Raw genomic sequence first — 24,818 nt, 5'->3', positions numbered from 1 at the left:
GGCGGGGTCCTGTCACGTCGGGTAGGGGCAGAGGCAGCTCAATGTGAATAGTGGTCTGAGCTTAAATCTCACCAACTGGGGTTCAGACACTGACTCCCACTCGGGAGCCAGCCGTCTCCTTCCCCTGACCTCGGTGAGGGCGATAGGCGCCCCCTTCCCTGGACCGTTGCCAGGACACCTGTAGGACAAAGGTGACACGTGGGCAGAGGCTTGGTGACACTCACACGCATGGGCATGGCTTCTCGCTCCTGGGAAAGTGCAGAGCGCAGAGGAAGGGCCTGCGGGACACACCAGAGCTAGCACGGAGATGGGGCGCCTGGAGGTGACCTCGGGAGGGAGAGGCGGGTGCCCAGGGAAGCAGGTGGCATGAACGAGCAGGTGGACCGCCACCTCCCCCCGACTCACCTTCAAAGGCTATAAACACATGAGGGCCGAGAGGGCACTGGGGTGTTTGACAAGAGATGTCACGAAAATGGAGGAGTGGGGAGGAGACCCAATGAGGAGGGGGAGGCAGGGCAGGGACCGTGACCTGGTGGCGGGGGGGCTCACAAGCCAGGTTGGGGCACAGCGCTGGGAAGAATGCGGGAGGGTCCAGTCCCTCTGAGCTGGGGCCGGAGGGTGCGACTGAATGCAGATCTGTATCGGGACCGTCCAGGCCGGGAGGCATGTGCAGGCAGCCCGGGGACGCCAGGCGCAGCGGAGGGTGACAGGGAGAGGCCAGGCTCCCACGAAGAGGGAGCGAGAGCCCTTGCCCCCCTGACCCCCTTGCTTTGCCAGCAGGAGGTTGGAGTTGCCCTCACAGCCCAGGGGAGACCCAGCAGATAGAGCTGGACATTCTGGGGTCCCCTCGTCCCCCTGCAGTGGCCGGGGTCCTGCCCCCCCCCCCGCCCTGGGGAGCCCACTGGTGGCTAAGCCCCTTCCCAGACACAGTGAACGTCCAGTTAGATTTTGAGTCCCGGCTCTTACGTATCAGAAAAGAACCAAAGGCACCCACATTTTTTATGAAAATTCTCTGCCATTCATGAGTCCTGACGAGAAAAGAATGGCACCCTCAGCAGTGGGGACTGACAGAGGGACCGGTGACTAAGGTGTGAGCTGAGTCCGGGGGAACCGGCCGGGCAGTGGGGTTGTCCCGGGGTCGGTCAGTCCTGCTGTCGCCAGACTGAGCCTTCGGGGGAAGGAGGCGCCAGGGGCAGTGGCGGGGAGGGGGGGCGCTCCACCTCGCCCCCACTCTCAGCTCCCTGTTGGCTCCTGATCCCCCCCACCCCCGCCCCCAGCCCCGTCTCAGACCCACCTCAGCCCCCTGGAGTGGGGGGCACCAAGCCGCCCAGGTCAGCCTCCCAGCCACTGTCCGCGCCCCACTCCTCACCGTGATGCTGGTGAGGTCCGTGGTTGGCGCGGAGAGCTGTGGCCACTCATGTGTCCCCGCTGGGCAGTAGTCACGCTGCCATCTGCGTATTCCTTCTCTTGTGGGCAGATGCCTGGGTCACCTCCAGGTGTTTGCTATTGTAAAGAAATGTTTCTGTGCTCACTTGATGCAGATTTACAGGCATTTCTCGGGGGTGTAACTGTTCCTGAATAGGGTGTGCGCGTGCTCAAGGGTGCAAGGTCATCCCGAATTACTGTCCCAAGTGGCTGATCCATTTGTGCCCCACCAGCTCTATCTCTGGACAGGTCGGTTAACGAGCTTCAGTCCTGGCTGAACGGGGACAGCCAGGAACCACTCCGTCATTTAGGTGGGAGGCTTTCTAAACCCATTATTGGGCGATTCTGGCAGGGTCATATCCGACAGTCACGGGCCGTCCACACAGGACACGCAGTGCCCTCCGCGCCTGGCTGTGCCGCGTGCCCGTCTGTGCGCCCGACACGGTGACGTCCCCTCATCGTGTTGTCTGAACTCTGTCTTTTCTCAGAATGTATAATAAGATGTGGCATCAGACCCAAGAAGCCCTCAACTCTTTGCTTGACAAGGAGTCTCAGAAGACGGTAGAGCTGCAGAGAAATGAGGTTTTCATCTTCCAGATGTTGGCCACCTTCTACATAAAGTACATGCAGATCTTCCGGAACCTGGAGAGCGTGTACGACCAGATCGTCCACCCGCAGAAGCGGGTCCTGATCCGGAAGGTCCTGGACGGGGTGATGGGCCGCATCCTGGAGCTGAAGAGCGAGATGGTGGAGCTGGAACTAAGCGAGTTTCATTATTTTGACGACATCTTACAGGACCTGAAGCTGGTTCCCGTGAGTGCTCGGTTTTCTTCCCTTACTGGTTTCTTTTTGCTTTAACTAAGACGTGGAGGCCTGTAGCCAGTGTTCTGCAGGCTGTCTAGACGTGTTTACTACTGTTTGTTGTATTCCGAGCTGAAGCGCAGCCCTCCAGGTGACCACGTGCGAGGGACGTGGCTTGGGCGGCCCCCCCCTTTGGGCACACATGGGTCTTTACAGCCTTTGGGCCTGAGGCACACGGACGTTATTGTGGTACTTGTGCTGGTCACCACGGCGTCCGTCCAGGCCCGCTGGAAGGGAGCAGGCTGACCCCGTCCCAAAGGTCCTGCGGCACAGAGCGCCCCGGTGTGCGGCAGCAGTGCCTCTCTGGCCTGTGTCCCCCAGTCCCCTTGTGGATGAGCAGCCTTTGGTGGCCGGTCCCCTGCGCCCCGGGGGAAGCGTCTCCTCCGCTGTTGTGGGTCCATGGTGACTCCGAGGATGTGTGACAGTGGGCCTCTGAGCCTCAGACACCTGGGACGGCCCCGCACCCTCGCCCTCCCCGTCCCCGAGGCCCTGGAGCTCTCCCGCCGCTACCTGTGGCCACCACGCCTCCCTGTGAGCTCTGCCCCTGCGCCGCTCTCATGGCAGGGCGTGTGTTCTGCCAGTCCTGGAGGGTGTGAACGGAGCCGTGTGACAGCTCCGAGGTCCGGCTGGTCAGAGGGTGTGCCCAGCATCAGCAGCATGGACTCCATGAACAGTGTCCTGGCCGGGGAGACACTGGTCTTTGTCCCAAGACGCCAGTCACCCTAGAAGCTCATGCTTAGTTCACCGCAAGCACCCCATTAGCCTAAGAAAGGTTTGGTTTTCAAACACAGTTGCCACCTTCCAGAAGTCCTGGGGACACCATCCCACCAACTCCTCACAAAGACACCCCTTTTTGCTATAATGTTTATATAGGGAAATAATTTCTGTTCAAAATTCCTGGTTGGGGAGGAAGTCACATCAGAATAGAAAAAAGGACAGTTGACCCTGAACACCAGCCAGCTGGTCTATCAGAAGGCAGCCAATAGGGTCGAAGAGTATCCGGGACAGTGTTTCTCAGTGGGGTTGGCCAAGGGCCCACCTCTAAGCTTTAATAACCCTTGTACACCCCCAATTATTGAACTCGGACTGGTAAATTTTCACTTGTCATCTAACTTGAAATATTTGGTAATATACACCATGAAGAATAGAAGTTTATATTTATTGTATAAAAACAAGTTTCCTTATCACGCAAAGTCATTTTGTAAATAGTTTCTGTAATGGGGTAATTTAGGTAAAAATAAACCAATTATTAGGAAAAATGTGACCATTATGTCCAAAGTTTGATGGCGCTCATGATGAATTACTAGGTTTAACTTAAAGATCTCTACAGCCCAATACTTTACTATTGTAATTTGCATTATTATTCTAGGTAGATTGAGATGATATTATAGTTCTTTAAAGAAATGCATGAAGTTATCCTTAGTTAATTGAAGACGACCTGACGTGAGTTCCTGAAGTCTCACTGCAACCAGGGAGGTGGCGGCAGTCTGTCCTGCTTTATTGGTGTCCCCTTAGCAGTAACAACCCCGTCCCCCGCCCCCCGCTGGCCTTGTCGTTTCCATGGGGACGGGAAGTAAGGCTGCCATGTTCTCACTGTGTATCCCAACTGGATTGGAGTCCTGGAACTGTGACAAACATGCTCTTTTGCTTATTTTTCCTTCTCTAGCAACAGTTAGATATTCCCATACCCAAGTACTTTCTGAAGGAGAGGTTGGAAGTGATAAAAGGAAGAGAGAAAATCCTTGCTCAGATATTAGCCAGCGCTGGATTAGACACACCTGGAGTGGTTCGTATATCATTTTAACAAATGTGATCCCCTTGCCTGTAAAACCTGCTTTTTCTGCTCCTAAGTGAGAGGCCATCTGACTGTTTACAGTGTAAGAGAGCAGCACCTTCCCCCCACCCTGGTTATTCAGTAAAGAAGTTTTGGGTGATTCATATCCATTATTTGTCAAGAACTTGGAAACCGAGACCCAAACATAATACTTTGCTGGGTCCATCGGCACCACCAAGGTCGTGTGGAGACCAGGTCCGTCGAACTTGGCCTCCCAGCTTTGCCTCAGCTGAGTCAGAAGCCGGGGGTTGCTCGTGTAGAACGACTGAGGGCTGAGATACGTTACTGGGACTCAGAAATGACTACGCTTTCTTAAAAGGCTGATGGGCCTTCTGTCCCTTCAGTCTGAGTGGCCCCTGGATCTCCCCAGGGATTTGCCTTGAGTGGGGAAAGAAAGGTCCGTAAAGATCCCCCGGGAAAGCAAAGAGCGCCCGGCCTGCCGCCCGATGGCACAGGCGGGCAGCAGCCCCGGGCGTTGGGGTGACTTTCCCGTGCCTTTGGGGTCTCGCCGGACCCCCACTCTCATCTTAAGCTGCATATTTCTTGAAAATACGTACAATATCTACTCCCGCGTTCGTGCTGTTTAACATCACTGTTGGGGCCTCCGTCGGGGTTCAGAAGCCTCCCCGTCCTCAGGAGTCAGTAAGGACCGTGATTATTCTCAGCGACAGTGCGGACCGACAGGGAACAAATGCACTAATACCTGCCACTTGCCGGCCGCCTGCTCTGTGACGGGCTCTTACGCACTCCGTCTGATTTAATACCTGAGTCACGTTCCTTCTGCTCTGCTGGGCCACGCGCGTTGCTGAAAATATGGGCGCTGCCGATCGGAAGGACGAGGGCTCCCTGAAAACAAAACTCCAGTTTTAGCGGCAGTCGCGCTCACCAGGTCCTTCCGCAGCGGGTGTCAAAGGCGGCGTTTCGCGTCACGCGTATGTTACATTTTACGTTCTCGGAGATGTGTTTTTAATTTACGTTACACTGTCACCCTAATGAAACACTGAAGGCCACTCCCGGTTTCGCTGAGTCCGTTCTACGGGCATTCCGGAGTCACTGGGGCCGGCCTGCCACGTGGGCTCTTTAGGCTTTTGTTGGGGACGGGGGCGCAAGGCGGCAGGGCCCTGAGTCACGGGCCGCGGCGCGAGCGGGGCGCCCGGCCACAGCACGCGCAGCTCGCGGGGCAATGGTGGGTCGAGCACCCCCTTATCAACAGCCTGGGAACTCTGCGAGGGGGGGCCGGGAGGGAGCACGTGATGGTTGCGGGGCGTTGGTGCCGGTCACGTGGTCAAACAGGGGCCTCCGATGCCTTTTGCAGGAGCCGCCGGGAAGGAGCATCCCCCCGGAAGAGGCCGTGAAACTGATCCAGACCGCGGAGCGCGCCCGGCAGGGCCGCCTGCGCGCGCTGTTCACGAAGCGGATCTTCCTCCAGGAGCGCAGGGCGCGGCAGGCCCGCAGCCGGGGCCACGGAGAAGCGGACGCGGGGGCGGCCGCCCTGCGGATCCAGAAGGTGCGGCGGGGCGGCTCCCGGCCGGGGGGCGGGGCTGGGGTCCCACCTGCCGGGGTGCGCCCGCGGGGTCCGGAACCCTCCCTCCGGGAGCCCGGGACTGGCTTTCCTGCCCCGGGGAAACCCGCAACTGAGCTCGGTGGTGATTTTTACGTTTTCTTATAAATGGGTATAAAGCACAGGCGTTTTCTTCAGATGTTTTTTAAATCATCGATAATTATTAGAATGTTGCCTACCATTCATGAGGCTGTAAAGCCTTAATGACTTTTTAAAAATCCATTTCGTAGGGACGTGTAATTGCAGGAGGGTTAATGCATGCTGGCTTGCTGACATGCTCACGTTCACACAAAACCCCAGCGACCTTTTTCCTTAAAAGACTTTATTTATTTTTAGAGAGGGGGAAGGGAGGGAGAAAGAAAGGGAGAGGAACATCCATGTGTGGTTGCCTCTCACTCGCCCCCAACTGGGGACCTGGCCCGCAGCCCAGGCATGTGCCCTGACTGGGAATCGAACCGGCGACCTTTTGGTTTGCAGGCCGGGGCTCAATCCACTGAGACACACCAGCCCCGGCTCAATGCTCCCTTTTAAAAGGGGGCCTTGAGGCGTCTTTGCCTGTCAGATGCGCACCATGGATTTGCTCCCCATCTTTTCTCAAACAAAGATGACGTTGCTCACAGGAAGATGCAGGACATGGCGTGTGACAAATTAGAATTAGGCTGGAGAGAGAGCACAAGCACACGGAATGGAGCAGGGAGGTCAGGATGCTTGTCGCCCACGGTGTCTGCACGGCAGCGTGGGGTCAGGGGCCGGGACAGATAAGAGGCTGTTTCTCGTCGGGTTTCCGTGCAGAGATGAAGCTTTAAATGAGCGTCGGCGCGCAGGGCTGGCTGTACAGTCCCACGTGACCGTGCTGTTTCCCCATGTGACTGCAGAAATGTTTCTGTTAAAGCCCTGCATGGACACCTCACGTCTGCCCCCACGCTCCTGCGGTCTGGACATTCCTTTGAAGAAACCCCGGGAGGGGCATCTCACTAATGAGAATTAGAAGCCATTTCTTTTTCTTCTCTTCCCATCCAGCTTTACAGAGATTTGATCTGTAACACTGTGTAAGTTTAAGATCTGTGTCCTAATACAATACAGGACTATATGGAAAAACAATTGTCACAGTAATTGATCGACACCTCCATCACTTTACATAATGACCCCTTTTTTCTTGGCATGAGAACATTTAAGATGAGCTCTCAGCCATCTGTAAGGACCCAACACAGTGCTGTTGGCTGTGCTCACCGTGCTGTGCTGTGTGTCAGACCCCAGCGCGCCCTCCTCTTACACCCACAAGTGGGCACCTTTGCCCGTCCCAACGCGCTTCCCCCGCACCAGCCCCTGGCGACAGACTACACATCTATGCTGTCCCTGCAGGGACCGCAGTTTTAGGGTCTCCGTACAAGGGAGATCACGGGCGTTTGCCCTCCTCTGACTTAGCTCGCGGATAACGCCCTCAGGGCCCGTCCACGCTGCCTCCGATGGCGCGGTTGCCTCTTTCTATGGCCAAGTGATATTTCACTGCGTGTTTAGACCACTTTATCCGCAACTCCGACAGCAGACGCGGAGGTCGTTCCCACGTCCTGGCGCTTGTGAATAACGCTGCCGGCAGTGAACATGAGGGTGCCGCTCTCTTTGAGATAATGATTTTATTGCCTTTGGATAAACACCCAAAAGCAGGATTGCTGGACCATATGATAGTTCTGTTTTTTTTTTAAAAAAAATTATTTTTAGTAGCTTCTGTTGTTTCCCACAGTGGCTGCCCCAGTTTCCGTTCCCACCAGCAGTGACAGGTCCCCTTTCTGCACGTCCTCGCCAGCACTTGTCATTGCTCATCTGTTTGCCGCTCCCCAGTCCGGCAGCTGTGGCTGGGTCTGCGGTGGGGTTTGAGGTCAGTGGGTTTGCTCCGGGGTCCTGGGTGCGTGTGCATCCTGTCCGGTCCCTGGGAAGAGGGGCTGCCTCCAGGATCCCTGTTAAGTAGGGGGGCGCTGGGACGAGGGTCCGCCTCAGGGTCCCCAGGTGTGTCCTCAGACAGCAGTATAGGCATGCCTGTGATTCATCCTTTCTTTAGAAACTCTGCCTCTGATTCCAGAAGGAAAACTGCCATCAATTCTGCCTGCGCAGTCTGCCATTCAGTACGTGCAGTTTGCGTGGTAGGACGTACGGCGATGTTTGCGTTTACTTTTTTATGTACGCACAGCAGGTAACCGTTTCTTTGTGTCTAGGTTTGGCGAGGTTTCCATCAAAGCAGGAAAACCAAAAGGGAGAGAGAAGAGGAGATGATATTCCTGGGGATGGTAAGTTTTCCTCGACACACAGCGTGCCTCCGGTTTCCCTAGACAGTTGACCGTGCGAGGCTTGAGTCTTCCTTAGACAGTTCTTGAGGGAGGTGACTCAGAGGGTGAAGTTAGCTGCCTCAAGGTCCGGAAGCCTGGCGGGGGGGTCGGAGAGAGCAGGGCACCCGCCCACTCCCCTGGCTGTGGGCACAGGCTCTGAGCTGCCCACGATGCGCTGGGATGATGGTCCTGCCAAGGGTCACAGGGTCACCCACAGCAGTTTGACGTCAGTGAGGGTCACAAGAATAGGCTGGCACTGATAGCGCTGCCTTTGGGGGGTGATGACTGAGTCCGAGTTGAAAGGGTGTATTAGTTACCTACTGCTGTGTAACAGATTGCCACCAACTTGGCATCTTACACCTACACACACCTGTTATCTTCGTTGCTGAGGGTTAGGGGTTCATGGTCGGCTGGGCCCTCTGCCTGGTGTCTTACGGACAAGAGGGAGTGGGGTGGCGCTGGGGTCCCCTCCGAGGCAGCACGGGGAGGACCCACTTCTAGGCTTGTGCGGTTGTTGGCGGGATTCAGCTCCTATGGGCTGTCAGACCGAAGGCCTCGGGTTTCGGGGCCACTGTTAGCCTGGGGCCTCTCCATGTGCCAACTTGTTCACCAAAGCCGGTGAGGAAGAGCAGCTGCCGTACCCTGCCCAGGGTCACAGTGTCACCCACACCAGGCGGGAGGTGGCGGTAATTGGGGACCGTCTTAGAGTCTCTGTCTGTGCTAGGGAGTTTTCTCCGTTGTCCGCGTCCTCTAAACGGGGTCCCCCACCCAAGCCCCTCCTGAGCTCAGAGCCCTGCTTCCCAGGACAGCCCACCCTGTCTCACTGTGGAAGCTTCTTCCTGTCACTCAACTGCAGTTGCCTCCCTCCAGTTCCCGCAGACTGGCTGGGGTTCTGTCCCCTGTGGTAGCTCGGAGCGTGTCTGGCCCGCCGTTCTCGTGACAGCCCTTCAGGTGTTGGGAGGCAGCGCTTGTGTCTTCTCCACCCGCTCTTTTCAATGCCCGTTACCATCAGAGCCGGCGGCCGCTGCAGGGGCGGGGGCTTGTTGGCCTGCTCAGTTCTCGTTAAAGGGCCCTGGAGGGTGCAAAGGAAAGGGGGGCAGCCCACGGGCCGCAGCTCTGAGTCAGGCGTGGGCGTTTATTTCCTAGTCTGGGCGTGCTGGGGAGCAAGCTCTGCCCGTGGTCACGGAGTTTTAGGATTTAAAAGCTCACTGGGCGGAATAGTATTCGGTCATGAAAAAGAAGGCGGTCCTGACACAGGCTACGGCATGGGCGAGCCCGTTACGCCAAGTGGACAAGCCAGTCACAAAAAGGAGTCAAACGCATAGAAACTGGAAGCAGAACAGCGGTCGCCAGCGGCTGGAGGGAGGGGGATGGGCCGCTGTCTTCCGTGGGCACAGTGTTGGTTTGGCAGAGTGGAAACATTGTGAATGCACTTACCACTAGCGAGCCATGCACTTAGAAGTGGCAAGTACATTTCCTGTGTTTTACCACAATCGCCATACTGCATGCTGAACTGCATACTGAGAGGTTTCCTCGGGAAATCACAACTATTCACTGACGCCCCCAAACACAAATTAACAACAAAATGAAATACAGTATTTCATGGACTCTGAGATGGTGTCCATTGTAAGCTCCATCATGATTTTTATTGGCCACTAAAGAAAGAAAATATTTGGTCCAAGAAACCAAAACCCACTCTTGATGGTAATACGCATCCATCCCTAATTTCCGACACATTAAACTGAAAGTGACTTGGTGAAGCAGGCCAAGCTGTGTCTGTTTTCCAGTTACAACCGTGGACAGGAGTCTGATGCGTGCTGGTTCCCACCCACGATGCCTTAGGTGGACTCTGCAGCTCGGAACGCCGGGTAGCTAGGGGCAACGAGGCCGCTGCAGGGTTTCTGTCTGTCAGCCACGGCTCTCTTTCTGCAGGAAACCACCAGAAGTAGAGATTTATGGGCATGGACGTTTCCTCGTGTTCTTTTTAATCACGAAAATTGGAAATGAGCAATTCTAGTGTTCAGAGGAACCATGCACGCGATGTACAGTGGGCCTCCGTTAACGGAGTGACATGCCACCGTTAGGGACATGCGTTTATGACTGATTCTTGATGGCCTGACAAGGCTCCGAGTGCAATGTAATTTAGAATTACACAGATAATATGATTTCAGCTAAATATATCCATTCACATACAAACAAAGGAAGGGGATACACGCAGTTCAAACAGAGCTCATTTTTTAAGGTGGGGACTTGGGAAGATTTTTATGTCCAGAATTGTCTATTTTAAAGTGTTTGAATTTTGCTTCATTAACTGGAAAAACAGGACACGTTTAAATATAAAGGTACGCAGCCATTGAATCTGGTCACTTTTTCCTCCTGAGATCTCCGAACGGTCCGGGGTCCGGGGAGAGGTCGCTGCGGAGCAACACGTCTCTGTTCCTCTGGGCCGCCCTTCAGAGGTGCACAGACGCCAGACGTGATGACCAAAACCATGGTTATCTCCAGTTCCCTGCCGAAAAATTAAACTCAGGCTCAGAAGATCCGACCTAAGGTCATCTGAGTTGGGCATGAAAGCTTATATTAGCAGCTGCTTAAATTCAACGACTTCCACTTCCTTTAGCCCAGCCTGCGTTTCCTGGCCTCACTGCACTCACACTCCGGAAACCTAGGGAATGGCCAGACGATGTTGTTTCCATCTTAAAGTCTTGATACCTTGCACTGATACCACATAAAGGCAGAGGGACATGTTTTTGAGTTTGATTTTTCTGTTTTACTTTGCCATTGGTATCTGCTCAGCTCAAATAAAAATGCCTGTTTTTCCACAGTGTGGAGTTTGAATAGGAGTGTGGAACCTGTCTGTTTTCTATTAAATGTGACTTTCCCCACTTTGCTGCTTTTTTTTTTTTCCCAGTGTCTGTTCTCTGGGTAGCCATCCTCTACTGAAATTTTACACCATTGTGAAATATATGGATTCAATTTATAAAGAATGGTATCTTCTGTTCACTGACTGAGAACCATAAAAATCCGTTACCCCCAATCCAAGAACTGTTTTCAATTGAGTATATTTTCCACTCCATCACTAATTAACATTTTTGTCTACTTGTGTTAAAACTTCACTTTCCATGATTGCCTTTTGGTATGTCATGCCCTTATAGAAACGGTTGACTTAGCGGATAAACGTGTATTCTTATCTGCATGGGAAGCTTGGCGTGTTTCCAGGGGTGACCATCTCATACCTGATGCCGGGATTCAAGCAGGAAACGTCATTAGGCCTTCAATTCCCAGGCAAATGTTTTCCTTGCCGTTGTCACATAAATTTTTTTTGATGTTGCCATTTTAAATATTTATATTCTAAAACCTACAAAGGAAAATGAATAGCGCTCTACAACTCCATGTGCGGCGGCTTTAATTGGCAGAGCCAATGGGGTGGATCCGGGAGAAGGAAACTTAATGAATGTAATACATTGCGTTCTCCGGATCCCTTTGAAATAATTTGCCCTGCGGTCCCGACCGTCATATATTCTGTGTTACCCTGAAGCGATCGCTGTTTGCATTATAATGAACCCGGGGGGTGGGGGGTTGCTTATTAAAGAGAAAGGACTGTCGCTTTGAAGTGCATCGGTGGACCCCTCAAAGCGCCAGAAAGCCCTGCTCACTCCAGACCCTGACGTGAAGCAAGCTGTGCACTAGGTATTATGTTTTGGTGTCAATTACACGTCTTCCTTATTAACAAATAACCCCAAGGAGGAGCGCTCCCTCCAAGGCTGCTCTGGGGGGCTGTGCCCTGGCGTCCCTCACCCTCGGCCCGCAGGGGCCTCTCTGGAAAGGGTCATCAAAGCCAAAATGAGCGACGCAGCAGCACGGAGCACGCGTGTATGGTCACACGTTAATACCAGCCAAAAGCCATGTCGTCCTGCCTGGTCATGTGTGTTATGCATTATACTTGGCTGCAAATAGCATATCTCCAGAAATAAATTTATTCTCAATAAACAGATCGCCATAATCTGGGGGTTTGGTTTTGCTTTGCTTTAGATTTGTTTTATATTGTAAATGCGAAAGAGCCGTTTCCCAAGTGTCACCGAGGGAGGCAGCGTCCTAGAAATGAGCGCACGTCGCCACCCCAGCGCTGGAGGGTTTGCGCGCCAGGTCAAAGAAGGACCAGGCACGGGGTGGCCCGCTGGGGACGTGTGCCCAGCTCCACCTCGTGGGCCACTGCGCGGGCTTGGAGAGGCTCGCCCAGCCGCCCTCCGAGCCTCAGCTAGTGCTGCCTGTTTTGAAGAGCCGTTAAAAGGATTTCAGAAGAGATGACACGCCTTCGAGGAATGGTGGCCGCGTTCATCATCTTGGAAGATGACAGTGTGTTGTCATGACAACTGAATGATTTCATACAATGGAAAGCTATCAAGAAGCGTGATAACTTTCTGTGCCACAAAACATGAAATGCTTCAAAGCAGGCCACTGATTTCAAAATAGAAAATAGCTTGACCTTTGTCATTCAGATTTATTAGCAGTGGGGTTGGAGCGGCCCACAGCCTGAGTCGAGTGTGCAGCTGTGGGGCGGGGCGGGGAGGCCCCAGGGGACTCGGAGGGTCCCCGGGGCAGCAGGTGCCGGCCACACACCAGCGCCCGGTGTGCTGCAGCGGGAAAGGTCACAGACCGCGCTGAGCGGGCCCAGCAGACAGCTGAGCTCCGGGCCGGACCGCGTCCTCCTTGTGAATTTGGAAGTCCACCTCAAGAGGTCCTGGGGGAAGAAAAGGAAAAGTCAGGTTTTTCCCCTGTTAAATTGGATTTTACAGTCTAGTGATGTGGGAACTTTCAGTTTGATGTTAGTCTCTTTTTCTTCTTACTTTGCTTCAGTCTTGTCCCAGGTCTCCAGGTCATCAGAAATTAAATGATGAAAAAGATTCCCTCCCTCTTATCTCCTGGTCCCCAGGTTCCTATACCTACGTCCTCCAGCGGGGAGTCTGCCCTGATTTACCTCAGATTAGGGCCCAGTACAGAGCCCGGGCAGGCGGCATGCAGGGCGTTGGGGGCCGTGAGCTCTGGCCCTGGCGCCTCCCGGCGGGGTGAACTTGGGCGGGGACTTGACCTCGTGTCCTCATGGGGAACGGCCCTAGCACCTCGCTCATGGCTTTGGGTTACCTGTTGAAGAAACTGATTCCTGCAGAGCATTCGGGATAGTCTTGCACGTTGTACTCAGCTCTGAGTGAGTGTTAGCTGATAGTTTCCTTCCAATGGCTGATAATCATGGGTTTAGAGGTTCACATCATTCATGACCCAAAAGGGCTTATTTAAAAATTGCCATTTTTTCCCTACCTGTTGACGTTAGCCAAGATCAGAAAAGAGACTGTCACAACGTTGACAAGGTCTGGAAAACCAGCTCTGCCGAAACTGTCGGCGGGGAGGGGGGCTCGTCAGCCTCTTTGCAAGGCAGATCAGCAGCATCTACCGACGTTACGAATGCACGTTTTTTAAAACGTATGATCCATAGAGCCCATGAAATAACATTTTCAGACAAAATGTTTTAAGCTGTGAGAAACCTGTCGGTGGAGAAGCACAGCAAAGACGAGAGGGTAAGAGCAGAGATCCTAGAAATAGATGCCCCGAGTCAAAGCCCCAGTCTACCAGTTCCTGGCTGTGTGACCCTGGATAAGTTCCTTGGCCTCTCTGTGCTCCAGTTTCCTCATATTTAAAGTGAAAATAATGAGGTGCTGACACAGGCTATTATGAGAAATAAGTTAGTTAATATTGGCAGACCACTTAAAACAGTGCTTTGCAAACTGTAGGTACTGTCAAAGTGTTTATTTAAAAACATTTTTAAAGACAAAAGGAGCAGATTATGTTTCCACCACTAATTAATTATAAACTCAACCAGACTCCGTTCTAGCCGGGCTCCTAATTACGTGAATTTTAAAACTGCTAAACATTTTTTAGAAATTAGGCTTAATGGGCTAGATAATTTTTAGTCTTAAATCATTTGGCACCCACTCAAGTTGTGGCCTCTGCCAGTGCAGATGTGCCCTAACCGTGCCCTGGCTCTGGGTCCCCAGAGTCTCGTCCCACGTCTGCCGGCCCCGTCTCTGTGAGTAGGTGTGTGGGTGCAAACGCGGACCTGTAAGTACGAAGACGGTACCCTAGAACGAAATGCCGAGACCCAATGGCTCGTGTCCATAAACTAAGGGACGCGCGTGTGATGCTGAAATGGACCGACCGGAGAGCGGTTTGCTCTGCAGCCCGGGACGTGCCGCCCACAGGCGAGGTCGGGTGGGCGAGGGGCGCCGTGGGCCCTGGGGGCGTCTGAACGGGCACTGACGCCCGCTGTTCCCAGGGACGCCCTGCTCGCGCGTCCCTGTGTCGACCACAGCGCGAAATCCCGCAAGATGGTCATTTGCTCCGGTAGCTGCGTCTCCACCCCCGCTGCTGTGGTCGCCTTCGGGGACAACAAAGCATCGTGAAGACGCGAGGCCCCCCCACCCCCCAGCGAGAAGATGCGCCTGTCAAGAAAGTCACCCCCATCGAACCACTTACTTGCGAGTATATTTGCAGCTGATGAATTGGACAGACTTTCATTGGGACAAATGTCCATTTTAGCTGGCTAATTTGAACACGGATTTTTAAAGACAAAGCCCATGAAACATTAGCTAAGCATTTTAAGTTAATGGACCGTGGAGTCCTATTTCCCCACAAACCAGGAAGCGTCCTCTTATGTCCTCTTTTTACAGCAGCATCAATTATTAAAATGTGTATTTTTGCTGACAGAGGACCTCGCTGCCCACGGAGGTTGCGTCGTCCGGCTCCGGGCTGTTAACTGCGGAAAGCTTGTAAATGTAACGGTTTGTTCCCGCGGGAAGCCTTCATTAAGGCGCGTAATTCTGCGGCTAATGGATTGCAATACATCGTATGTTATCACGTTCTCTGTTTCCCCTTAATATTCGTAATTTATTTTTAAATGAGTTGCTGTTGATGCACCGACGCGTTCCTGAACTTGAACTCCGTAGGACCAAAGGAACCAGGGAGGAAGAGATGTTTTAGCCGCAAGGAAAAGCTGCCCATGAACGTGGGACCTGAAAGGATGATAACCTTGGTGTCCAAAGGAACTGGAGAAAGAAGCTCCCAATGACCCTCAAATGCATTTCCGTTGAACCAAGTATGCCGAGGAACACGTGACGAGGCACAGGTGAATGGCACGTGGGGTGGCCGGAGGCACTCGGAACCGGGGGAGTCGGGAACCGTCCCCCTGGCTGCTTCATCAACGCAGAACGCCTCGGGCGGGCCCCTTCGTTATGACCCTCAGTGGCCTCGTCTGTCCAATGGGACGGTCACACCCTCATTTCTACCTCCGACCGAAGCGGGCGTGGACATGAGTAAGGACCCCAGGGGAAGAGCATGGGGACAGAAGCCACATCAGTGGCCTTGTTACGGAAGTCCGCGGAGAGCTGGGCGATCTCCCTGCCGCACTCCCAGACCTTGGAAGCGGTAGGAGGTTAGCCAGACACTTCGGAGAGCGCTATTGACAGAACACAAATGGACCACCGATGCGTTACTTCATTTTCTGGAGTAAACCGGGGAAAGGCCCAGCTAAAATATACTTTGTGTGTGCACATCCATGGGAGAAATTTGCGATAAATGACCGTGACAATGATGTAATTGAGGGGTGGAAGCAATTCGCATGATTCATCGATTGAGACTCGTAATGTTAATGCAAGACTTCAAAACAATTTTCCTCATTCATCAGAGACCAAGGAGTGTGGGCTGTCTGCAGCAGAGATCCGTTGTAACATTCACAAAAACAATGAATTTTAAAATAGTGCCTGGAGAAATTAGGGAAAAATCTTGCACAAGAACTATAAACATCTATTTTGTACATTTAAGATGTAGGCACTAGGTATAAAGAACAGCACCTGGGAGACCGAAGAATTGGACGCTTCTTTAAGTGATTCCGTAAAGAAACTCCTGTCTCCACTCTGACACCAGCTCGTGCTGCGGAGCCCGGCCTTTGCGCACCTCCACGGGCCGGCAACTCGGCTGGAGGTTGTTCTTTCAAATGAGCCTGTAATTCTGGTTCCAGATTCACGTTTCGAGTTGTTTTAGGGTTTTTCTTGTCATAAACGTCACACGCTCTCATTAACTAAACTTAAACAATTGGCTTATTTCCTTCGACTTCCAAATGCATGTTTTGATAAACTCTCTTATGTGTGATTTCCTTTTCATCTTTTTAACTTGATTCCGCGTCATTAAGGGGATGCTGAATTCCAACAGCATCTGGACTGTGGTTTCAACTTGAGAAATTACCCCCAGGGGTTTCTAGTTATTTCTTGGGGATTGTGTGTGTGCGTGTGCGTGTGCGTGTGTGCACGCGCGCACACACATGCGTGCGCCTGTTCCCTGTAACTGTTTCATCCATTTGGAATTGATTTTAGGGTATGACATGAATTAGTCGTTCAGATTATCTTTTATCCCCCCAAGTAATTGATTTAAATTTATACTTTGTCCAAGTAAACAAGGCCTTGCGTTGGGGCGTATACTCGTTGCGCAGTGTTTGAGATGGACTGGAACGTTTTTCTCTTTTCCTGGACTTTCTGTTACCAGGTAGCTTCCTAGCCTCCTGGGCTCCGTCCACGTGGGTGTGTCGGTGCTGCTGGAACGGGGACGGCAGTCGTGCTGACCCCAAAGCCAGCACACGCTGCGCACCCCCCGGGCCAGGCTCCGGACAGCGCTTTCCGGAGACACTTCCCCTCCATCTTCACTGCCTCATGCTGTCCCCTCCTACAGAGGAGGAAGCCAAGCCTTCAGAGAGCCAGGGCCGTGTCTGAAGTCACCCAGGGGGCATGTGGCACAGGCAAGACCTACACCCGGGCGTTCTGCCCCGAAGCGCCAGAGCCTGGCTTTGGGTCAGATACACGGGCTGTTTCCTGCCGCTGCCGCTCGTCAGCTGAGGGCATGTGGGGAAGGTGCTTAGCCTTTCTGGTTCCATGTCCTTCCGTGGTGAGAACACTGCCTGGTGGGAGCGTGCGGGACTGTGGGGAGAGCGGAGACCATTTCTGTGTGGGGATCCAGCATGGGGTGGGGGTGGGGGCAGCCCAGGGGTGACCCCTGCAGCTGCTGCTTTGATTCCATTTTCTGACTTTGCCTCCTTGTCCCCCCTCCTCTTCCCCTCCTCCACCTCCTCACCTACACCCTCCCCTCCTCCTCCTCTTCCTCCTTTTGCCTCCTCGTCGGGTTGGGCTTTGTAGGCTGTACAGTGTCCGTCACCACTGTTTAACTGGGGCAGTCTGAACACCAAATAGCAACGTGGCGTTGGGTTATATCCCCAGTGGAAGTGGAAGAGCCACGAGTCCAAGCCGATGTAAATCCACCGTTGACCTGATGTGGGAGAAGAGAAAAATCTTCTATGCAGAAGGATTCCTAGTAACTTCAGGCTCTCACCCTCCAGGAAGCAGAATGTTCAGTGACCTCCTTCCACAGGGGACAGCGTGCAGGCGGGAGGTGGGGACGGCAGCCACGGGTAACGCTCTGGACTCCTGACAGGAGGGGCTGAAAATGTCCTCTGTGGTCCCCCCCTCAGCCCAGGGCCCCCGTCTGGTGGTTCCCCGACAAAGCTGGTGTCCGTGGGACTGGCTTCCCGACAAAGGCCTCTGAGGCCCACAGATTAAGAACCGCTGATCGGGACGAAGGATGGTTAGAACCGCTCATTCTTCTGCCCCTGCCCGGCTCGTCTCACGGTTCCCCACGGCCCACGACCCCCTTCCACTTCCGGGCCAGGACGAGAAGTTTCCCTTGATGCTTCCAACCGCATGGAAGTCTTCTGAGGTCCCCTTGCGCTGGGCTCTGCGGGCTCTTTGACCTTCCACAGCACGTGGCCTCTGGGGGAAGGAGGCTCGCAGAAGGTGGGCAACGGGCAGGATGCAGATGGCCAAGGAGGGACAGGGTGACCTTCAAGAACAAAGAGGTTCTAGTCTTAAATGTGCCCAACGCTGGGCCGGTGATGCTTAACCCCGACTCTCTGGGAAAGTGGGCACAGGTGTCATTTCATGGACATGGGATGTGTACATACAAGTTACAACTAATAAACATACACTCCTCTTCGTTGCAGATTTCACACAGACACGGAGTCTCATAAAACACGGGCCTTGATTGTTTCTGAACTCCCGTACCTGTGGTCTGCCTGGTGAACGGGTGCATCTGATTTATGAATGTCGTTCTGTATGGACATCGGCTGTTATTTTCACTCGCGCTGATGAGTAAGATAACAGGGAGATGACAGGAAAGTGCTGGAACTTCACTCGGTCATCCTTTTTTAAAGTCGGGTCCTCCTTGGCTGAATCAGATGCCTGTTTTTAGAACCGGAAAAATATTTTTTCATGGCCCATTTTTATGTTTATCTGCGTTGTTATTTTCCTATCGCTTAAGCCTAGACAGTCAAGTCAGAGCGATAGACGCAGCCCTGGCTTCAGCATGTGCTAGTTTCCGTGGGGTAAATACCCCACCATAGCCAGCCTCCCTGAATGAGCGCCGCTGGGGAGAGCCGCGGTCACCCCGCCGTACAGAGATGCAGCCGGCATGGGTGACGTCGGAATAGATGACAGTAAAATCCAGTCAGAGCGACTAGGAAGGGGTGAGGATTTAGTATTGAGGACACTGGTTTTTAAAATAATTATAAGTTTATGTAATTTAGCATTCAAAAATGGCTGTTAAACAACTAGCTCGTAAGATTCCCGAAGATGTACATGGGCCGGCCCCACCTCGCCGTGGCCCCGGCCCCTCGTGTGCTGAGTGGCCGGGCTGAGTCTCAGCTCCGTGCAGCGCAGACCCTCAGCCTGCAAAGGGCGACCGCCTCCCAGCCCGCGAAGCTGCGACTGCCGGCGCCACGAGACCCGTGCGTGCTTCCTTCTCCGGGTCCCTTCTAGCCCTTTCCGTCCACGCCCGCAGCGGCACACTTTTGTGGATCTCTACCGGCCGCCGTTCCAGGCTGGGCCGTGGGTCACTGCCATCCTGCCGACCGCGTTCCCTAGGGATTCTCAGCCATGGCGTTACGTCTCACCCTCCTCTGTATTTTCTCTCCCCGCAGCCCCGCGGGGGCTGGGCGGGAGCTGGTGCCGGCTGGGTGCCCCGTACCCGGGCATTTGTTGACTTGCTCATCCGCAGACTTTGAGGGAGAACATGCAGACGAAGAGTAACGTCACCGTGAACGTCTGGAGTCAGCAGCGCGTTCTCGTCCTTGGGGGTCTCTAACAATAGAAAAGATGTTCTCAGAGCCGATTCTGGTTTCGTTTTTCTTGAAATCGGAGCAGTCAGATTCTCTTCCTCAGTTCTTGGCTTTAAATGCGGTCTTATTCTATGGTCTTGGTCCTCCCCCTAGCCAAGAAGATTGGGAAAAGGTTTCCTGCAAGTGCATGGGTGTGCAGCTTGGAGCTGACGCCCCTCCCAGATTCTGGGAGGTGGGAGGAGGGAGCCCCTCTTTTCCTCGCCGGGCAGGGAATTGCACTTCCAAGCGTTCCTGCCAATTCCGACTCTGTGTGCCGTAGCGACATCTCCAGGCCTTTGGCGCGACACCAGGGAAGACGCTGACAGAGCTCCTTCGTGCCTGACATTTCTTCACGCCCCCCCAACCTCTCTGCTTTGCTTTCAGACCCCACCTCCCCATTTTAATGACGTCAGTGCTGCCACTATCCAGGCGGAAAAGGTGGCCCGCCTGCGGAGCGAGGTGCAGACCAGGCACGAGGCGGGCTTCCGAGAAGCCATGGTCACCATCAAGGACAGCCTGAAGTTAACCGAAGGCCCGGACATCAAGGACGACCTCCAGGACCAGATCCGGCGCTGGTTCATCGAGTGCAGGTGCGTCAGTGAGTGAGCAGGGGCAGACCCCACCCGTCCCCACCACGGCCACTGAGGTTCTGTCTGTCTCAGGCACAGGAGCACGTTGATTTATACTCGTGAGGTTTGGGGCTTCGTTTTGGAAAAGTGACACGTCAGAGCTGAGAATTCAGGAACCGATGTTTTGTGGTGAAATTGCTGGTATCTTTTCTATTTATTTACCTTTTTACTGTGGGCCACGTGATACTTCTTTGACCCCACGGAGTGGGCCGCCATGCCTCGCCATTGCCCTGCCAGGCTGTCAGAGCAGGAGTTAAGGACACAGATGGGAGCCTTGCTTCGGGAGAAGTAGCTGCGGAGCCTGCGTCGTTGTTTAGCGTGTGTGTGGGTCCATTCCCTCATCTGGGCCGTGGGGGCCGGACGCTGACCACCCCGTGAGGTTGTCAGGAAATGCAGAACACTCAGAGCTCCGCGTGTAGGTCCTCGCCGTCCTGCTGCGTCGTGGCCATCTGCCTGTTCCCGGGGCCTCTCCCCGACGTGAGTGACCAGTGCTGTTCGGACGGGCCTGGCCTGGGACACGGCGGCATGCACACCCCGCGTGTTTGCAGGGAACCGCGCAGGCGGGGGCCCTGCCTGGAGGCCGCGAGCATGGGACGATTTTGTGCCGTTGCGGGCAGGTAGGTAGAAAGGCATTGCTTCGAAGGAATGGAGTCTTCTCATTAAATCTGGTTGGATTGCGGTTGAACCCCCGTTTTCGTAGTTAATGCAGACGATAAGCCCCGTGGTCTCGAACTCCCGTTACCGGGAACTCTCCCCCCTTCTTCTCTCAGGACGTCGGGGGTAGGTGTCCAAAAGGGTTTTCTGTCAGTGACGTGAGTCTTTACTTTTCACAGATATTTTAAAGTCTAGTTTATTTTTCAGTGGTAAAACCAACTTGAAAGCACTGTGTACAATTACAGCCCCAAATAAGCTAAAATGTACAGAGTATACATATTTACACATGCATAGATGTGCATATATGCTCATATACACGTTTTAACTTATTGACTGTATGTCTGCATGTGCGTGAACCCTAGAAACTGTCCGCACGGCCATCTCTGGCCACAAGGCACTTCTGTGCCTTAGAAGTCTTTTTCAATAAGTATTCGTCGGCAGCCGTCCGTCTCGAGAGACGATGGTGTAGCTTCTTAAGAGTCTATCTGCACCGCCGAGAATGGCTGTGCAGTCCGACTCGGGAGTGACACGGTATCTGTCTCCTCCCGTGTTGAATCGACATCTTGCGATGATGCTGAAGCTACAGAGCCTGGGCAGGGTGATATGGAGGGTCTGCTGTTGCCCATGCAGCAGACCCCCACTCTCTTCGCAGCTGAAGGGTCCAAGGGAAAGATGGAGTCAATACAGCTTGGCTTCAGGTGCGCCGCAGGAGTTGCCGGTGTTGACTACAACGTCGAACCGCCTTAGGGACTCCGGCTCCGGATTTTCTGTCGGGGTTTACTCCCTTAGCCTTTCCCCTGAAGAGGTATGCCGCAAGGCAGCGGAGGTTTTTTGGAGTCAGAGTTTTCCTTCTCTGATGTGCCCTGACTGGAAGATCGAACCAGCGACACTTAGCTCGCAGGCCGACGCTCAATCCACTGAGCTAAACCAGCCAGGAATTCAATAAGTATTATTTCTGTAATAAATAGCCTAGTTAAAAACATATTAGAAGGAAGACAAGCAATGAATTGGGGATAATCCCAAATAAGCATTTAAAATTTCAAAACACCCTCATGTTTTAAAAGCAGATCAATGCAGTACCGGCATAACACCGTGGGAAGTCGTCTTCTGATCAAAGACCGGGGAGACAGGAGCTGTTCCCGTACCTGAGGCTCTGGTGTCACCCTGGGAGCTGGGAGCGGTCCTCCCGACGTCCCGGGGTTCTGGCCTCCCTTTGAAGACCCAGCCCTCGCTGGCCAGTCCCTTGGGAACATCCATCCAGCTGTCGCTCAGCCGACAGCTGGAGGCCCAGTGACAGCAGCTCCCAGCCTGCGGGACGGAATTCTTAGAGATATAACCGTCCCTCTTTTGAAGTCCTGTGAGGTCCAGGGCGAATTTATCTTCTTAACTGGATTACATTTATCTGATTGACTTTGATAAAAATCCTTCTCCTTGCTTTTCTGAATCAAAGACAAATAAAAAGCAAATATTGTCTTTTGAAACATGAAACACAATCCATCCTCAGGCTGAATTCCAAAAGGCCACACAGTGACAGCCTAAGGAATGACTGAAGCTGTGGTTCGTACCCACTCCCACAATTTGGAATGCTGAGCCTTAGCTCATTTAATTAATACTCAGAGTTGCCAAAAAGGGTTAGACTAAGATTTGTTTTATTTAAGTCAATTTTTAAGTTATTTTAAAGGAAGTATTTTTACAAGTAACCCATGATCTCTATAGAAAATTCACAAGTAGAGGAGTTTAAAGAAGAACATTAAAATCATCTCTAAGTTTTTATAACAGAGGTAGCTACATGAAATTTTTGGTAAATTTCCCTCAGGTCTTTTTCTCTCACATATATGTTTTAATTGCAGGTTTATGAAGTCATTTTCTAATTTTTTGAAATTTAATATTGAGTTTTCCCCTGTCCCTAAAATATTTTCCAAAAGAACTTTTTAATGATTCGTTAACATCCTATTGCATGGATCTTAAAAAATTATTATCTTTTTAATCTTTGGTCAGTTGATAAGAGAAAACGCTATCTCAGTGCTCTTCGTCTGCATTTGTTTTATGAACGGGGAGGATGGAAAGGGCTCTTGTTTTGTTTTGTTTCGTCGTCAGTAGCGTTTCCTCTCCTGTGACTGTCCCTGTCATTCATGTGCCGGCTCTTGCGATGCCTCGTTAGAAGTGCCATCTAAAAGGTGCTTACGCATGCGTTGCTGATACCAAAGCTTTACTGCCATGTTACCGCAGTAATGGCTTCCTGGTTACCCTTGCCTTTTATTTTTTAACTGGCCAAAAGGAAAGCGAGAGAGAGAGAGAGAGAGAGAGAGAGAGAGAGAGGCAGAAGAAGGACAGTCAGCTGTCACCAAGGGCCCACTGCCCAGGTTCTAGGGCTCCTCGCACGCTGGGTGGCCTGTGCCCTGGGCGTCCTGCTCTGAGCCTCAGCAACATCCCTGCGGCCACATGGTTACGGGGACACAGTGAGATGGGGCAAATAAAGACGTGGTCAGACGCTTCCCGTTAAGGCTATGAATTGTAGAGGTGTTTTCCTATTTTATTTTATTTTTTAAGATTTTATTTATTTTATTTTTAGAGAGAGAGGAAGGGAGAAAGAAAGGGAGAAAAACATCAATGTGTGGTTGCCTCTCATGCGCCCCCGAACTGGGGACCCGGCCTGCAACCCAGGCCTGTGCCCTGACTGGGAATCGAACCGGCGACCCTTTGGTTCACAGGCTGCCACTCAATCCACTGAGCCACGCCACCCAGATCATGTTTTCCTATTTTAAATGAGATTTTCTCCAAATATTATTTCCTGTTATTATTAGTTCTATATTTTTATATACTTTGCACCATTCCCTAACCCAACTCTCAGGTTAGTCCTAATGGCTTTCCAGTTGATTCTCTGGGACTTCCTTGGATTTATGGTCATGGGGAGACGTGGCTAATGCTTTCCCCCAGGGACAGCAGGCTCTCAGGCAGGGTCACTGTCACACCCATCCTCTGCTGCGTTTCCCTGGGCTTCACCCTTGTGACCCGGGGGCCAGGAACCCCTGGACAGCGCGCCCCTGGTGTTGTTGTTCTTCTGCAGCTGGTCGATGTCAGTCAAGTAACTATTTCCGTCCGCCGTCACCACCTTGGAGCCGTGGTCACAGCTGGTGGCACTGCCATTCATCAAGCGAGCGCCAGCTTCCTCCCTGAGCTCCGGGCCTTCCTCAGGAGCCCAGAGGGCCGACGCAGACTGGGGCTCGTTGCCTGTGACCGACCCCTGGCCTCCTGGGTCATTAAAGCCGTCATGGTGATGAGGTAGAGTAGGCACGTAGTGATTTAAATTCAGAATAATAGCTAACGTTTTTTGAGCACTTACTGTGTACAAGGAATTCTAAGTGCTTTGCACGTCAAGTTCACCCTCGTAGTGACTGGCTCTTCCTGCTGCAATGAATTACCCCAGACGTCACGGCTGAAACCAGGAGAAGCGGGTTTTCTCCCGGTCCTGGAAGTTGGAAGTCTGACATGGAGGTGTCGGCAAGACCGTGCGCCCCCCAGAAGCTCTGCAGGAGAGTCTGTTCCTCGCCTCTTCCAGCCCCAGGAGGCTGCCCGCATCCTTGGCTTGTGGCCACGTCACTCCAGTCTCTGCCTCTGGGGTCACACGGCCTTCCCCTCTCCTGTGTGTCTCTGTCTCCCCCTGTCCCCTCTTATTTGAGGACACTTAGGATTGTATTTAGTGCCCACCCAAATAACCCAGGCCCATCTCCCTGTCTCGTGATCCCCGATGTAATCACATTTGCGAAGACCCCTTTTCCGCGGAAGATAGCATTGCCAGCCTCCAGGGATCAGGACAACATTTTGGGCCTGTCGTTCACCCTGCTCCTCCCTCAGCAGCCCCCGATCTGGGCACGGCCTCCCTTCCTTCTCTTCGTGGATGGAGTCCGCAGCGAAGAGGCAGCTGCAGAGCGGTGCTGCTCTAGACCTGCGCTGCCCCGCGGGGCTCCGAGGGGTGCGGCCGTCTACAGTCACGCGTCCCCGGGGAGCTGACACTGCAAACGTGTTAGGGACACTGAAGAGCCGAATTTCCAGTTTTGTTTTATTTACGTGGAAGGCCAGAGAGCCACGCGTGATGAGGGGGCACCGTACTGGACAGCCCAGTCACGGGGACACCGGGCTTAAGGGACGTCTTGTGCTGCAGTGGCTGTCTCTCTTGGCCTGGGACCTGTTCTAAACCGTCCGTTAAGTTTCCAGGTCCATCGACAAGCTTCACTGTGACAGACCATCCCAGACGCAGGAGGGGTGAGGAGAGGGGTGGGGGGACAAA

The 24,818-nt window shown here is 53.1% G+C and overlaps 1 protein-coding gene across 2 annotated transcripts in view; it reads left to right on the top strand.

Annotated features, from left to right (window-relative positions):
- Window positions 1-1,905: 1,905 nt before the first annotated feature.
- Window positions 1,906-24,818, top strand: part of DRC11 (dynein regulatory complex subunit 11) — a 90,194-nt gene continuing 67,281 nt past the window's right edge. The window contains exons 1-5 of one of the 2 annotated variants that reach the window (XM_090269605.1): window positions 1,906-2,238; window positions 3,953-4,072; window positions 5,436-5,627; window positions 7,892-7,963; window positions 19,632-19,837. In XM_090269605.1, coding sequence (XP_090125731.1) covers window positions 1,915-2,238; window positions 3,953-4,072; window positions 5,436-5,627; window positions 7,892-7,963; window positions 19,632-19,837 — 914 coding nt within the window. In that variant the 5' untranslated portion in view covers window positions 1,906-1,914. The remainder of the gene's footprint in view (window positions 2,239-3,952; window positions 4,073-5,435; window positions 5,628-7,891; window positions 7,964-19,631; window positions 19,838-24,818) is intronic. The other variant, XM_090269597.1, reaches the window with a different exon arrangement.

Source organism: Furipterus horrens, unplaced genomic scaffold (genome assembly GCF_987537825.1).
Source record: "Furipterus horrens unplaced genomic scaffold, mFurHor1.1.pri manual_scaffold_1, whole genome shotgun sequence".
Lineage (NCBI taxonomy): Eukaryota > Metazoa > Chordata > Mammalia > Chiroptera > Furipteridae > Furipterus > Furipterus horrens.
This window is presented reverse-complemented; position numbering and strand designations above follow the sequence as displayed.